The sequence below is a fragment of the Mustela erminea genome, chromosome 13 (assembly GCF_009829155.1).
Source record: "Mustela erminea isolate mMusErm1 chromosome 13, mMusErm1.Pri, whole genome shotgun sequence".
Taxonomy (NCBI): domain Eukaryota; kingdom Metazoa; phylum Chordata; class Mammalia; order Carnivora; family Mustelidae; genus Mustela; species Mustela erminea.
In genome coordinates this window covers 13,365,469-13,382,523 of record NC_045626.1, presented here as the reverse complement: position 1 = coordinate 13,382,523, position 17,055 = coordinate 13,365,469, and the positions used below count along the sequence as shown (strand labels likewise).

Below are 17,055 nucleotides of genomic sequence, written 5' to 3'. Positions count from 1 at the left end.
TTGGCTTTGGTATCAGAGCAATGCTGGACTCATGGTTAAGGAGTGTTTCCTCCTCTTTAGTTTTCTTGAAAAGTTTGTACAGAATTGATCCTTCTTTCTTAAAGGTTTGGTAGAATTTACCAATAAAAGCCATCCGGGCCTGGAATTTTCTTTGGTATCTAACTATACATTCTATTTCTTTGCTATGGGATTATCTATCTCTTCTAGAATGAACCTTTGTAATTTAGGTCTTTTAAGGAATTTATTCCACTCATCTAGTTTTCAAGTTTGACAGACTTGTTCATAATATTATCTTTTAAAATCTGTAGGATCTGTGCTCTCCTTCCTGAGACTGGTAATTTGTCTTTTTATAGTGATCAGTTTGGTTAGAGGTTAATTAATTTTATTGATATTGTCAAAGAACCAGCTTTTGGTCTTGTTGATTTCCACCTGTTTCTGCTTTCTAGTTTATTGATTTCTGTTTATTTTTATTATTTCCTTTCTGCTTGCTTTCAGTTTGTTTTGCTCTTTTCTAATTTCTTAAGTGTAAGTTTAGGTCATTGATTTGAGCTTAGAACATTAATATTCTAATAAAAGCATTTAGAGCTATGAATTTCCTTCTAAGCAATTTCTCCAATATGGAGAATGTACTTTGAATGACTTGAATCCTTCAAATTTATTGAGACTTTTTATGACCTAGAGTCTGTCTGGGAAAGTATTCTCTACATTTGGAAAAAATGAGTATTCTGTTGTTGTTGGGGTAGGATGTCAATTAGATCAAGTTGGTTGATGATGTTGAAGTCTTGAGTATCTGATTATCTACTTGTTCTGTCATTGGCTGAGAGATTGTAATTATGGGTTTGTTTCTCCTAGTTTTATCAGTTTTGCTTCATATATTTCAAAGTTGTCTTAAGTGCATAAACATTTAAGATGTTGTAGCTTTATGATGAATGAACTGATCCTTTTCATTATCAAATGACTATATCTGTAATATTCTTTGTTCTGTAATATACTTTAATCTTAATGTATCTTCCCCAGTTTCCTTTGGATTGGTTTAGTATATCTTTTATCCTTTTACTTTTAACCTTTTTATATATAAAGTAGGTTTATTATAGGCAGCATATAGTCAGATCTTGGTTTGGGTTTTGGGGTTTTTTTTTTTTTTCTTTTTTCTTTTTCTTTCCAATCCAGTCTGACTTTGTCTTCTGGGGCAGTATTTAGACCACTTGTAGATTTAATGAAATGAGCTGGTTAGGTTTAAATCTGCCAACTGTTCTTTATTTGTCTCATCTGTTTGTTCCTTTTCTCTTTTTCTTCGTTCTTTTGGATTTATGATTCCATTTTATCTCCTTTAATCATTATTAGTTATGCCTTTTGTTCAGTATTTGTAGTATATCTTTAATTATAGTGTACCTTCAAATAAGAAGTTAATCTATCACTTTACATCTAAGAACCTTACAATGTGTATCTCCGTTTCCCGTCTCCTGGTCTTTGTGCCGTTGTCATGTTTTACTTATGTTAAAAACTCCAAAATACGTGGTTATCATTTTTACTTTAATAGTCATTTTCTAAAGCAGTGTTTCTCAGCGTCCATGCTATTGACATTTTGAGCCAGAGGCAGGCAGGGAGGGAGGGACTGTCCTGTGCTTTAGAGGAGGCCAAACAACCCCCCCTTGGCCTCTGCCCACCACGTGTCAGCCGCACTGTCCCTCCCAACTGTGACGATCAGAAATGTGTCCCGCGGATAAAATTGCCCCCATTGGGAATCACTGCTTGAAAATGATTTTTCGAATGAGTTTTATATTTACTCATCTCTTTGTCATTCCTTATAATTTCCATCTGGTATTTTCTTCTGCTTCATGTACTCCTTTTGTGTTTCTTACGCTGCCGGTCTTGGTCAGTTTTTGTGCATCTGAAAATGTCTTTATTGCACCTTAACTTCTGAAAGCAATTTTTTGTTTTAAGATTTTACTTATTTATTTGATAGAGAACAAGGAGGCAGAGATGAAAGCAATTTTCACTGATTTAGAAATGCAGGCTGACAGTGTCTTACTGTCAGGACTTCGAGGGCGCTGCTCTGCTGTGTCCTTGTCTTTGTCCCTCTGCCTGCCCCCCGCCCCGCCCCGCCCCCGTCCTGAGTCCTGATTACCAGCCGCTGTTGTTGTTTTTCCATTTTCTTTGCTCCTATTTGTCAAGCTGCTTGTATCTGTAGGTTTACAGTTTTCATCTTTTGAAATCTTTTCCAGCAGTAAATTCTTCAAAGGCTTTTCCTGTTCTCTCTTGTCTCTTGAAGACTCCAGTTCCCGGCGTGTCTGCCTGAGGCTGCCCCGCGCTCACGGGTGCCCTGGCCTCGTGTGTCTGCCGCTCCGCTTTGCCCGCGGGGTTTCACTCGGGCGGTCTGTGGGCCGCGGGGAAGTGACTTGGAAACAACGCGCTTGTGGAGAGGCTCAGGGTGCAGAGGCCCCGCCGGCCTCCAGAGCGCACGCCCACCTCCCTCGCTGGCGTCGCCCGCAGCGCCAGCGGCCGCCTGCTCCCTTAGCTCTTTCCCCTGCTGAAGCCCAGAAACTTCCTCCGGGCAGTAAGCTGGACGGCTTCATGCTCGCTCTGTGACCCGAGCCTCTTACCAGTCGGTGTCTGAGTCCCGTTGTTCCACTGGTTTGGTGTCTTGGTTTGTTTTGTCCTGCGTTTTTAAGTTGTTTGAGGGAAAACAAAAAGCAAAAAAAAACATAACAAAAGGGCCCAGTGTTCCGGTTGGCACTCCAGCTTTGCCCAGTGTGGAAGTTCCCTTAATAAACGTGTTACGAATACTTGTGGATGTATGGACTCAGAATCTTGTTTTATTTCCCATACCTCCTCTTCTTTTTCTTTGTCTGCCATTCAGAAATAAAATCAGAGGGCGCCTGGGTGGCTCAGTGGGTTAGAGCCTCTGCCTTCGGCTCGGGTCATGATCTCAGGGTCCTGGGATTGAGCCCCGTGTCGGGCTCTCTGCTCAGCGGGGAACCTGCTTCCTCCCTCTCTCTCTGCCTGCCTCTCTGCCTACTTGTGATCTGTCAAATAAATAAAACCTTAAAAAAAAATCAGAAGACTGGGGGGGAGGGTGGCCTATGTGAGGTATCAGTGTTCATCATTCTTCTTTGCTTTAGGAAATGAGTTGGAATCAGTTAGCTGGGGTGAGTTTGCCTTAGTTACTCTTCCCCGTCTGAGGTCAGGAAGGAGGCAACAAGACTGGCCACAGTGTTGGGCTGGGGAAGGGAGGAGGGCGGACTCAGCGCCCATCACTCTCGCCCCGCAGGTACTCAGCACCCATCACTCTCACCCCACAGGTACTCAGCACCCATCACACTCGCCCCGCAGGTACTCAGCACCCATCACTCTCGCCCTGCAGGTTGTGTGTTGCGGCGCTGTCAGTGAACAACTTCTGTGACAGCCGGGAGGCCCTGTACGGGGTGTTTGATGGAGACCGGAATGTCGAGGTACCCTACCTCCTCCAGTGCACCATGAGTGACATTCTGGCCGAAGAGCTGCAGAAGACAAAAAACGAGGAGGAGTACATGGTGAACACATTCATTGTCATGCAAAGGTAAGAACCTTCCTATCCCCGCTGGGTTTTCCTGCTCTCCGCCCTGCTCTCCATGAGTGTTTGGCCAGTGGTCTCAAAGCACTGTTTGTCCCCCGAGGGCATGCAGGAGGCATTCAGGTGATCTGGTTTTGCGTCAGGATCAGGGCTGGACAGTGTCCACTCAAGACATACTGGTGCTCAGACGACCTTGTAGGAGGCTGAGTCAGTGACAGGAATTTAGTGTAGAGCTTTTGGTCACTGTAGAAACTGAAACTGTGTTGGTAACTCTCAGGGGCGAATGCCACAAGCATTCCCTCCTTCAAAGAATTGCTCCTCCTCAAGTCACTGCAGTGGCTTTGCAGGTTGTGAAGGAATTGTCTGTCCATCCTGTACGGCACACACTGCCATGGGCCCAGGCCACGGGGCGTGTGCTCAAGGTCGCGAGAGCAATGCCGAGCGCTCCTCTTTCTCTCCCGCGGTCATCCGCCAGAGCAAGTAGCTTTGCAACAAGGGTAGAGAAAGAATCTGCTCAGAGTGCTGGTTGGGAGCAGCCTTAAAGTTACCCCGAGACCTGAAGAGCTCGGTAGAGCGCTCTGGTGAGGCGCGCTGCTTCTGGACTCGCTTCTGTCCTTCAGATTCCAGCGGGCACCTACCGTTAGCAATTAACTACTGATAACAGATAGTATTTCGTGATCCCTTAACATGCACCAGTCATTGTTTTAAATACCCCACATGCCGTACAGCAACATTAACTATCTCACTGGGTAGAATGTACTTACCTTACCGATGAGCAACTGAGGTACAGAGAAGGAAAACGAGTTTCTCGTTAGTAGATGACGCAGCCAGAGTTTGACCCGGTGCAGGTAGTAGGACCGCAGAGGACGTCCCAACAACCAGCCACATCGATCTGCTTTTCTGTTCTTATCACCATTGTGTCCTGGGGAACGAAGCAAACACAAATCCTCCTATGCACGAACGTGCACACGCACCCCCGTCACGCCCGCGCTCCAGAGAGGTCCACTGTCTATCGACACTCGAGCACGGAACAAGAATTAAGAACCTCAAACTCTGCTCCCCCAGCTGTGCTGGTCCCCACATACTGTCCAGTTGCTGGCTTTGCTCAGAGGAGCCATTGTGCCTTGAAAGGGGGCAGGCAGTGCCCCCCTGGTCAGGCCTCCGGCCCCGTCTGGTCAGGGAAGGCCACGGGACCGAGCTCACAGACCCGGACTGTCAACTCATCTCCGGCGCCATTCATAGGCCCGTCTTTTCCCTGGTAAGAGGACGTGGGATCGGGAGTGATCTTCCTCCGCCCCCGGGGAACCGTGTGTCTGCCTGGGGCTGACATCCTAACTCAGTCGAGCGGGCAGCGCTGGTTTCCATGGCTGGTGCCGCTGCCGCCTACCACTGACCGTTGACAGGAGCTGACAGGACCCGCAGGGCTGCCCTGGAAAACGAGCCTGTCTTCGCCTTCTGGCTTCGGTACCACTCAGGGTTGGCCGGGCACTGGGAGGCTTGGGACAGGAATTCTGGGCTCCTTTTGTCAGAACGTGCGGGTGCTGCGCGTGCTCCGTGCGGAGAGTGGGGTCACGGATAAAAGGAGTGGATCTCCAGCCCTTTGGTCACTAGACAGTCCTTCCTGTGAATATTCTGGAATAAGTAACACTGGTAGAGAAAGGCAAGGCAAGAACATGAATGGTCCCGAAATTAAAGGCTCCTTCCTACCAGCCAGTGTCCTTACAAAGGTCAAGACGTGGGCGTCCAGGTCACGCTGAGGTGCGTGGGTCTGTGTGTGGAGTCGTGACGCCTGTTGAAGGGCTCCCTCGGTTCCCTCGCTGGGGCGGAGGGCATGGGAAGAGGCGGACGGGGAGAGAACTAGCCCTTCCGCGGCCGTCCCTGCAGCGTCATGATGAGGCAGTAGGAGGCCGGATGCAGCCGGACCAAGGCTCCTTCAGCGGTGAAGTGACCCTCCCCGAGCTGTGAGCCGACAAGAGGGCTGGGGTTGGGGACAGACGCCGCACACACGCCCTTCCAAGTTGCTTTGGTGAGAGAGGCCGAGTGGAACCCGGACTGTGTTTCTCCTCCTGCTGAGTTAGCAAAAGTGACCCTGACAGGTTGTGTCTGGGTTTTTACCTGTGCTCTCTGGATTCCAGGAAACTTGGAACCGCGGGGCAGAAACTTGGAGGCGCTGCTGTCCTCTGTCATATCAAGCATGATCCCACGGACCCAGGAGGGTCTTTCACCTTGACCTCTGCGAATGTGGGCAAGTGCCAAACGGTTCTCTGTCGGAACGGGAAGCCATTGCCGCTGTCCCGATCGTACGTCATGAGCTGTGAGGAAGAACGGAAGAGAATTAAACAGCACAAGGCCATTATCACGGAGGTGAGGAGAGCGCGGTTTTCCCCGGGGTGGCAGGGAGGAGGGGGCCAGGGTCATGGCAGAAGCCGGCAACATCCCAAGTCTGCAGGGTCACAAAGCAGAGGCTCTGAATGAGAGGCCAAGGCATCACAGAGGGATCGTGAACGACTTCTCCATGGCTTCCCTGGGTCCGAGGCTCTGCCCAGTGCCTCGTGGCCTTAGCTCACCTGAGGCTCACCAGCTCTTCTGTGAAGGCTCCGGTTCGGGACTTGACGGGGCGCGCCAAGATCCACTACTGGGATCAGGGTACCCTGACTCTGCCGCTTGCAGGCTTGGCCTTGGAAGCCTTTGAGCTTCCTTTCCCCAACGCCGCGGATCCGTCCTGTCTTCTGAGACCCGCGGATCAGTGCATTAGCGGCCAGTTGTGATTTCTGGAGCGTGGCTCCTGTGCCTGAGTGAGGGAGCGCCGTGCCACTCCGGTTCTTCGCAGCCCCAGCCCCCACGGGGACACTGGGTCTTCACGGCTGGGTGAAGAGCGCTCTGGGCGGGTGGCAGGGGGAGGCAGGGGAGCTGCTCCTCCACCCGTCGCACAGGACGGCTCCACCACAAGGGTGGCTTGGCCACAGCTGCTCACAGTGGTTCTGTTGAGAAACCTGCCAGGGCGGAGCCCCAGGCCGGGGTTTACAGCAACCCTTCAACTCTGGGCCCTCGGGGAGCTGCCCTGGTCCCCAACTCCAGGCCCTGGGGAGCTGCCCTGGTCCCTGGCTCCCCACAAAGTGCTGAGCCCACCCTGTGTGCCGGGAGATGGTGCGGGGCTGCAGGAGCCGAGAGATCCCCTTCCCCCCCCCCCACAGGGCCCCCAACGCCCCCAGGACCCCCAGCACCGCATGCAGCCCCGTATCCCGTGGCAGGAGCTGGTCAGTCCGGGGAGAGACGAGGCCAGCCTGGCTGGTGGAGGGGGCGGGGGGGGGGGGCGTTCTCTGCGCCCCACTTGCCTTACCCCCCATCCCCCAACCCCCGCAGGACGGCAAGGTGAACGGAGTGACGGAGTCCACGCGCATCCTGGGCTACACCTTCCTGCACCCCAGCGTCGTGCCGCGCCCCCACGTGCAGTCCGTGCCCCTGACGCCCCAGGACGAGTTCTTCATCCTGGGCAGCAAGGGCCTGTGGGACAGCCTGTCGGTCGAGGAGGCGGTGGCGGCCGTGCGCCATGTGCCCGACGCGCTGGCCGCCGCCAAGAAGCTGTGCACGCTGGCGCAGAGCTACGGCTGCCACGACAGCCTGAGCGCTGTGGTGGTGCAGCTCAGCGTCCCCGAGGACAGCTTCTGCTGCTGCGAGCTGGGCGCGGGCGGCGCCGGGCCGCCGCCCAGCCCCGGCCTCTTCCCGCCGCCCGCGGGCATGGCGGGCAGGGAGCGGCCGGCCGACGCGCCGGGCGTGCCGTCGTCCAGCAGCGGGCTGGCGTCCGAGATGAGCAGCGAGCTGTCGGCGTCCGAGATGAGCAGCGAGGTGGGCTCCACCGCGTCCGACGAGCCCCCGCCCGGCGCGCCGCCCGACAGCAGCCCCGCGGGCGCCGGCGAGCCCCGCTGCCTGCTGCACCCCGGCGGCCTGGCGCACTGCTTCCAGCGGCAGCTGTCCAGCGCCACCTTCTCCAGCGCCTTCTCCGACAACGGCCTGGACAGCGACGACGAGGAGCCCATCGAGGGCGTCTTCAGCAACGGCAGCCGCGTGGAGGTCGAGGTGGACATCCACTGCGGCCGCGCGCGGGAGAAGGAGAAGCGGCGGCCGCCGCACCCGCCGGCCGAGGCCAGCGACGAGGGCATCGTCATCAGCGCCAACGAGGACGAGCCGGGGCCGCCCCGGAGGCCGGACGGCGCGGCCGCGGGGACCATCGGGCGGCGCCGGGCCAACGGCTCGGTGGCGCCGCAGGAGCGGAGCCACAACGTGATCGAGGTGGCCGCGGACGCGCCCCTCCGCAAGCCCGGGGGCTACTTCGCGGCGCCGGCGCAGCCGGACCCCGAGGACCAGTTCATCATCCCCCCGGAGCTGGAGGAGGAGGTCAAGGAGATGATGAAGCAGCAGCAGCCGCCGCCGCCCCTGCAGCCGCCGCCGCGGCCGTGCCCCGGGGACCCGCTGCCGGACTACTGTGACACGCCGCTATGACCCACCCGAGCGCTGGTTCACAAATAAACTAACCGAGAAAGACCGAGTTGCACGAGTCTCGCAGGCTCACGTTAAACCAGGGGTTCACTCCACGCCCGCCCCACGTCCCCCGCCCGCGCCCTTCTCCTCCCGTTGGCCATTTTTTTCACAATTTCCACTCTTCTTCCGGTGATGCTCTACCCCAGGGTTTAAATTTGTTAACCTCCTCCCCTAACATCTCAGACGTGTAAAGACAAAGAACAAAAGGTTTAATATATTACAGAGAAACGGTTAATGATAATGTAATATTTTTTAAAACGGCTTTTTGTTGTTTTGTTCGGAAGGCAGGGCCGGTTGCCAGTGCTAAATGACTTTAATAATATTGTAATTCTGTATTTCTTTGGGGGGAGGGGAAGGCCTTTTTTTTTTTTTTTTTTTGTCTTGAAAATGACAGACATTTGTAGAATATGGAGACTAACTCCTAGGAGTTGCTTTACTCTGTCAGGTGACTTAAGTCACTGGGATTCACTAATTTTCTCTGAGAGAACAGTTGATTGAGAAATTTCTATTGTAAATAGCTCAGTGTTGTATAGTGACGCTTCAGATGTTTTGTAGTTTTGGCATAAGGACACAGCCTACACAACCCACGTTCCTACCCCCCCCAACCCTGCCCCACAGCACCCCCCACCCTACCCCCCTCCACCCTTGGAGCTCACTCAGTGCGCGGCTGACCCAGAAGAGAGCACTTCTGTCCAAATAAGGTGGATCTTGGGCTGCTAGAAACCAGCCTGCACCCGAGGGGCTTCTGACCCTCTTCCTTCCTCTCCTGCCCCCACCCAGCCTCTTGACTTTTGCAGACACTTTTCGTGTTCCTTACTGCTGTCACAATCAGCATGATTGTATAGCGTTCAATTAGATCACTGACATACCGAGAGTTATATTAAAGCAGAATGCACAAATGAACATGTCATAATTTTTGTTATAATAAATATAAAATTTACAAGTATTAGACCCATCTGCTTTTGTCCCAGGAGCCAGGTGTGTCTCTAAGATCACACCCAGCTTGGGTTTGGAATGAATGGATGTAACTTTGGGGCTACCAGATATTTCTGCCTGATTTTTTTTTTGAAGGGAAAACACCCGACAAGTGAACTGACTTGAATGAGTTAGTGAAATGGACCCTGTGGTCAGCAACATGCAGGGCTGGTCTTCCCGCCTTTCTATTTCTTGTCATGATCACCAGGGACAGATAGAGGTTATATAGAGGCGCTCCCCGGGAAACTCCTCCCACAAAGCCAAGTTCTTTCCAATTCTCTCAGGGACCCCTCGATCCACATGAACAGGTTACTAGACCTTTATGTGAACAGTGAAAGTCGAACTGGCTGCCCCCGTCTCCACCACTAGCACTAGGTTTCCTCCACCGGGAAATCCAGTATAGCCAGCCGACTTCCTGGCCTCGTTTGCAGACACTAGCACCCCCCTTCGCCCCAACCTCGTACCTCATGAACCACATGTTCTAGATGCTGTTGGGCCTCTCTAGCTCACATGGGCCAGTTTCCCAGGCAGACCTGTCTTCCTTTTCAGGCCGGCCCTGCAGGGGTCCCTAGCTAGCTCAGTGCCAGGACAGGCAATTAGTATTCCTAAACTATAGACTCGGTGACGGGCTGCCCGTTCGCTGGGGGCCACAGCAGCGGACCAGCCTTGTCTTGGTAATGGCCGCGCTTTCTTCCGGGTCTGGCTACCTGTACAAACGTACACTGTGAAATTCACGAAGACCACGGGATGAACTCGGCCCAGTAAGGGGCGCAGGCACCAAGGGACAAGGCTGCCCCCGTCTAGGCAGCGCTCTCTGCTGCGGACGGGAAGCAAAACCAGCTCAGGCTCGCACGCCCAGCGCCAGCCATCCGCGCCCTGCCCTCGTCTTTGTCCTGCTCCAGGTGGACCGGAGCACACGGGGGAAGCTCTGCGGCTGCACAGGAGTGCCTTACTTGCTACAGAAGACGTGGGCTAGTTCTTGGACTTCTGAGTTCTTAAACCACCCCATGGCTAGGCTGCAGCCAGGCAGACCCCGACGAGCGCGGGCGCTCACTCCCCAGGAGCGGCACTTGCTGCTGGAGTGTGGGCAACGGAGGCTGCGACGATCTGAAGATGTGACGGTCCCGGAGCAACTGCCAGTGCCACGGGCAGCCCCTGGGATCACCCAGTCCGTGGACAGTCTTAGTCCTGCCTGAGCTTCCGTGGCAGATGAGGGAGCAGGGGGACAGGCTTGCAGCCGGGGGTTTCCTGAGCCCAGTTCGGTCCTGCTTCTCCATTTATGAGTCACGCTGAGCCACATGGAAGCTACTGCAGAGACGAGGGATGAGTTTTTGTCCTTTAGGAGCCCAGGCTAGACCAGCACGTGGATGAAAAGGTAAGGGCAGATGAGCCCATGGTAGGTAGCCAGAGCCCGGGGCTTGGGCTTGCGTGCGAGTTCCCCTGTGATTTTTCTGAGGAGTTTTCTGTTCACGTCTGGTTAGGGCCGCATCTAATAGTACAGGCGGAGCGGCTTATAACACTGTGAAGTGCTGGGAGATCTCGGGGTGAGTATGAGAGAGGGGGACGTCCTCCCCGGCCACATTCCCTGCTTCCTCCAGGAAGGCCGCGGGATTGGGAGAGGGTCCGAGACAGGGAGACGAAGAGGTTAGAGCCGAAGCCTAGCAAGCTTGCCGCCTTGTGAAGACGCAGACGGCCCCGTTCGAGGAGCGTGGAAGTGGTCTGGTGTGGGATGAAGCAGGCCGGTTGGCCTGGGCCCCGGGGATACGGAAGCCCGGCCTTGAAGGGGCCCTGGGGCTCGGAAGCCCAACCTGGCCCGCCCGGGGTGTCTCGGTTGCTTTTATCGCAGCGCCACCTGCTGGTGACATCAGACCCTGTTCTTTCCCTTTCTCCTCTTGAAGACACGAAGTTGCATGTCCTTTCCTACCCTCCTGGCGGAGGGCAGCCCCAAGCACCATTAAACAGGCGGGGAAGCTGCTTCAAACCATGAGGCTGCGGCGTAGCGGGAACCCCAGGCGTAGCCAGAATCCCCGCGTTAACCTGGGAGTGAGGACGTCAGGCTCCAGCATCGACTCCCCATCCCCCAGGATGAAAGAAAGAAAAATCCGTAATAGGGGTCCGATCTTAAAGGATAGCATCGGAGAATCCGCTCGCTGCTGGCAGCGCCGAGTGGGGAGAGAGAGACCCATTCCCACTGGTGTTCACGCCCACGTGAGCCCGCCCCGGAAGACACCGTGACTTGCCCCCGCCGCAGCCGGAGAGAACTTGTTAAGTGTGTGTGCTGGGGGCGGGGGTGGTCTGCGCTACCTGCCTCCCCAGGGGTGGAACCAGGTCACCTATGTAGAGCAGTTTGCAGAGAGGAAAACCTTATGTAAGTGGAAGTACTGCCATAGTCGTCAGAGAACTAACCACCTTCAAGGCAGGAGAGAATTGGGAACACAGCGAAAGTCCCTTTTTAAATTAAGAACTCTCCGAGGAGCAGCTGTTGGGTGGTTACAGGTGGCAGGGATGAGGTAATGGTAGAGAATATAGCCTTTTCTCTTTTGTGACCACGGAGTTTCCTTTCTCTTTGTTCATAAATTTTCTGCAAATTAATCTATGCAAACAATGTCTGTCGTTCGCCTGTCCCGAACCTGTTCGTGATGGTGCACAGGTGAAAGAGGCCTCTAGCCCAGCCCAGCCCCAGCCCAGCCCAGCCCAGCCCAGCCCCAGCCAGAACAAAATGACAAGCGAATTCACACGGGCCACTCCCACAGTCATTTCTACAGAGGGAGAAATAAAAATGCCTTAAACTGAAATTACAATGAATTTCCAGTCATCGCTATCCCTTGGGTCTTATTCCCAAAACCGTACTTCGCTCTAAATACTCATCTCATCTATCGAGAAAAGCTAAAACGACAGCAAAATCCTTGTCCCAAATGCCGCACCCCCAGACGCTGACGCGGAGAACTCCTTTCTAGGTCATTTGCTTTTCCGGGTCTTTAGGAAAACAACTCCACCATGAACACTTGAAGGTCCGTGGATCAGTCGCCCCTTCCCTAGAAATCGTGCCGCCGGCCCCCCGTGAACCCCGCTCACAAAGTAAACTCTGCTCTTTGGCCTAGAACACGTTTTAAGAGTTACTTGAATATCCCTTGTGCTGGAACATTTCTGTAGGTTAAAAATAGCTCCTCGAGATCTCCAGTCCAACCTGGCGACAGAGGAAGGCCTCGAACTCCCCTCCAGCACAGGCGCCCCCCAAGCTCCAGCTTGGACGGAGCAGTGTCTCCTGAAGAAGGGCTGAGGCTGACCGAGCAGCATCTGCGCGCAAGACAGAGAGAGCGAGCGAGCGAGCGAGCAGGAGGAAGAGCCCGAGAGACAAACACAGAACGAAGGCAACCCCGGCCAACGCTGGGAGTGCAGGGGGTACCTGCCCCGGGGACCGTGGGCACAGACGAGAAGCCCCAGTGTCGAAGGGCAGTGCAAATTAAGAGAAGACCCAGACCCAGCAGCCCGGCGAGCAGCAGCCAGGTCGGAGGGGCCGACGAAGGCCCCGGTTCCTGGGCCCCTTGCACCTTGTTACTTAGAGCCCCTCGCTGGCCCGTCGCCTCCGTGAACCACAGGTTCCTAGTCTCCACCAGCCCCAGTTGTCCCACAAAGAGGGCCCAGACGGCACACACTGGGACACCCCACTCAGCACACGACTGCTCCAACAAGCTCACCGAGGTGACACGGGCGCAGAGCACACTGCGACACTGTGGGCCCATGCCACTCAACTGAAGACTGCCCCCGGACCCTCTGGCCGATGCCCGGCTCTGCTCCGCTGCACTGCAGACACCCTCTGCTCAGAGCCCTTGGAACCTCTGGCCCCTTACCCCCTACCCGCTCCAGACACCCTGCCAGGGCAGCCCTGCATCGAGGGTCCACAGACCTCCCCAGCTCATGCCTGGCCTACGTCCAGCCACCCCACCAACGCACCCCCTGCCTGCAGAGCCCTGGGGCCCACACAAGGATAGTGGCTGAGTCACCGGCAGCCTCCAGCCAGGGCGCCCTCGGTGTGGGAAGGCCTGTGCCTCCCCAGCCCCAGCCCCTGCCCACGCCCGCCTCGGTTCCAGCCGCGTCACCAGGCTCGCCCAGGAACAGCGTGCTCCAAGGCCCCCAGCCCCTGCGCACACGGTCCACACAGGGGCCACCGCACGAGGTCAGTCCTTCAAGATTAAGTCGCTGTTCCATGCAGTTCATAGAAACCAACACACAATCCCAATGGCAGAAATGACGACAATCCTCTAAGCCTGGGATTTTTTGTTTGTTTGAAAAATCAACCGCAGACCATCAGCTTCTGGCAGAGAAAGGACTCTCTCGTTCAGGACTTGGTTCTGCTCTGTGAGGAGAAGCGGGCCAGTCTCCGGGCCCTGTCAGACTTCCTTTAGACCCAGCTGCGTCAGCCCCGGGACATTTGGAATGTCTTTCAGAGGAGTAAAGGACCAGGTAGAGACCTTGACCTTTCTGATATGGAACAATTCAAAAGTTCGTTTGAGAAAATTCTTCAGAGAGTTTTAGAAAATGTGACGATCTGCTTCAGAGACACTGAGGAGAATGCAGTGTGGACTCAAATTATCTGGGGAGCACAGTATAGACAAGCCAAACCAGTGTCCACTATCCCCAGGCTCCACCACACCTCCGCTTGCTCCTGTCAGCTGAAGAGCAGTAAACCCCTTGTGGGTCAGGCACGGACAATTGCCAACAGGCGCCAGACGACTGTGAAAATGGACCTCAGAAGCTGGCGTCTGGACTCACTTAAGGCTACAGTTTTTATTTTTCTAAAGATTTCTATTTGAGAGAGAGAGCAGGAGCAGGGAGAGGCACAGAGGGAGAGACAGAATCTCAGGCAGGCTCCTTGCTGAGCACGGAGCCTGGCTGGGGCCCCATCCCGGGACACGGAGGTCAGGACCTGAGCCAGAACTACGAACCAGCAGTTCAACCGATGGAGCCCCCCAGGCGCCCCAAGGCTATTGTTTCTAAACAGCATAATCAGACTTCTGAAACTTAAAATTCTACTACGCCCCTAGAAGAATGAACCCTTGAGCTGGATATACACATGGATTCAAGGATCATTCCTGAAAACCGACTAGAAAGTGTCCAGAGAGTGACTCGAGAAACTTTTGGAGACTATCCTCCACCAAGACTAGAACGTGCATAATACAAGCTTGAAACAAAGTTCAGAAATGACTTAAATGGAGACCTCTTGGCAGAGAAAGAAAGCCCTCCAGTGCCTAATAAAGATGTCTAGCCTGCATCTTCCCGAAGCACTGAAAGCCTTGGCCCCAGCTGGTTCTGTAGACGTATCCCTTCTCCCTTCCTCACTCGCACCCCCCATAAGGGCCTAATTTGTTTTAAAATTAGGTAAATAAGGTAAATGTTGTTATGCTGTACTGCACATGCATCTCAGTTGTAAGCTAGATGGCTTCTGTTTATAAACTTGTGTTTTAAAAATTAGTCTTGAAAGTCGCCTGGGTGGCTCTGCCCTCAGCTCAGGTCATGATCCCAGGGTCCTGGGATCGAGTCCCACATCGGGCTCTCTGCTCAGCGGGGAGCCTGCTTCCCTTCCTCTCTCTCTGCCTGCCTCTCTGCCTACTTGTGATCTCTGTCAAATAAATAAATAAAACCTTTTAAAAAAATTAGTCTTAATACTGACAGCTGAGAAATGTTTGATATCACTGTTGGGAAGGAGTCTTTCCTCTTCTGCTGTGCACCCCTTTCCCCCATATCCACAAAGCAGAGCACCTGTGTTAGGGTGTTAAAAGTGAATGAATTTCATGGCAAACACAAACTGAAAACCTGTAAAAGATACACACAAATTATAGGAAAGAAAGCCAACACTAAAGACAATCACAAGGAAAGAGTAAAAGAAGAAAGGACAGAGAAGAACTGGAAAAACAACCAGAGAAAATTAAAATGGCAACATGTCCATGCTTACCAATAATTAGGATGTAAATGGTCTAAAGGTCCCAGTAAAGGACATAGTGTCTGAATGGGTAAAAAAAGGAAGATGCATCTATAGGCTACTTAGTAGAGACTCACTTCAGACCTAAAGACACATACAGACTAAAGTAAAGAGGGAAAAAGATATTCCATGCAAATGGGGGGGTAGCAACATATTTGACAAAGAGTTCAAAACAAGACTCTAACAAGAGACAAAGTAGGGCATTACAAAACAAAAGGATCAATTCAACGAGCGCCTATAACAACAAGCATCTATGCACCCAGCGTTGGAACACTGAAAGAAAATGTTAACAGATCAAAAGGGAGAAATGGACTGCAATATGATAATAGTAAAGGACTTTAACGTCCCATGACATCGATCATAGATCATTGAGGCAGGAAGTCAGTAAGGAATCTGAGTCCTGGAAGGCACCTTAAATTCGGTGGATGCGACAGATGTATAAAATATCCTATCCAAAACAACAGAACACACACTCTGTTCAAGGGCACGTGCAACGGCCTCTAGGATAGCACACATGTTTGGCCACAAAGCAAGGCTCAGTAAGTTTAGGAAGATTTAAATCATATTAAGCATCTTTTCTGAACACCTTGAATGAAGGTAGAAATCAATTACAAGAAAAAAACTGGAAAACCATGGCCATGTGGTGCTAAACAACCAAAGGGTCAATGAAGAAACCAAACAGGAAATTAAAAAACACATGGAGATAAATGAAAATGGAAACACAACTCGAAATCTTTGGGATGCAGCAAAAGCAGTTCTAAGAGGGAAATTTATGCCAATACAGGTGTACCTGAAGAAGAAAAGAAAAATCTCAAACAATCTAACCTTACATCTAGAGAAAGAACTAGAAAAAGAACAAAGCCCAAAGTTAGAAGGAAGAAAATAAAAGTCAGAGCAGAAATTGAATGAAAGAGACAAAAAAAGAAAAATCCACCCAGAGAAAAGATCAACAGAACCAAGAGCTGGCTCTTTGGAAATATAAAATTGATAGCCAGATTCACCAAGAAAAAAAAAAAGAAGACACAAAATCAGAAATGAAAGAGAAGTAACAACCAACACCGCAGAAATACAAAGAACTACAAAAAAATACATATCAACATTATTGGATGACCTAGAAGAAACGGACACATTCCTAGAAACATAAAATCTTCCAAAACAGAATCAGGGAGAATGGAAAAGCTGAACAGAACAATTATATCATGAAATTAAATCGGTAATCAAACAAATCCCAATAAATGAAAGAGTATTCACAGATGAATTCTACCAGACCTTTAAGGAAGAGTTAATACCTATTCTTCTCAAACTATGCCAAAAATTAGAAGAGGAAAGAAAGCTTCCAAATACATTCTACAAGGCCAGCATTACCCCCATACCAAAACCAAAGACACTACAAAAAAAAAAAAAAAAGAAAGAAAGAAACAGGCCAATATCCCTGATGAACATCAATTCAAAAGTCCCCAACAGGGGCTCCTGGGTGGCTCAGTGGGTTAAAGCCTCTGCCTTCAGCTCAGGTCATGATCTCAGGGTCCTGGGATGGAGTCCCACTTCGGGCTCTCTGCTCAGTAGGGAACCTGCTTCCCCTTCTCTCTCTGCCTGCCTCTCTGCCTACTTGTGACCTCTCTTGGTCAAATAAATAAAAGTAAAAGTCCTCAACAAAATATTAGCAAACCACATTCACCAATACATTATAAAGATCACTTACCACAGTCAGTGGGATTTATTTTGAGGAGGCAAGAATGGTTTAATATCCACAAAAATCAACATGATACACCATATTAACAAACTGAATAAAAATTATGTGACCATTTCAATAGAGGCTGAGAAAGTGTTTGACAAAATTCAATCCATTCATAATAAAAACTCTCAACAAAGGACAGATGTGACAAACCCACAGCTAATATACTTTTAAGAAAAACAGAGCTTTTCCTCTAAGATCAGAAACAAGACAAGAATGCCCACTCTTGCCCTTTTATTCAAATAGCACTAGAAGTCCTAGCCATAGCAATCA

General features: G+C 51.9%; 1 protein-coding gene across 1 annotated transcript in view; it reads left to right on the top strand.

Moving 5' to 3' along the window:
- The window catches only part of PHLPP1 (PH domain and leucine rich repeat protein phosphatase 1), a 206,478-nt gene extending 197,440 nt beyond the window's left edge, over positions 1–9,038 (top strand). The window contains exons 15-17 of the mRNA XM_032311375.1: positions 3,365–3,559; positions 5,689–5,917; positions 6,917–9,038. Coding sequence (XP_032167266.1) covers positions 3,365–3,559; positions 5,689–5,917; positions 6,917–8,053 — 1,561 coding nt within the window. The 3' untranslated portion in view covers positions 8,054–9,038. The remainder of the gene's footprint in view (positions 1–3,364; positions 3,560–5,688; positions 5,918–6,916) is intronic.
- The last annotated feature ends 8,017 nt before the right edge of the window (positions 9,039–17,055 follow it).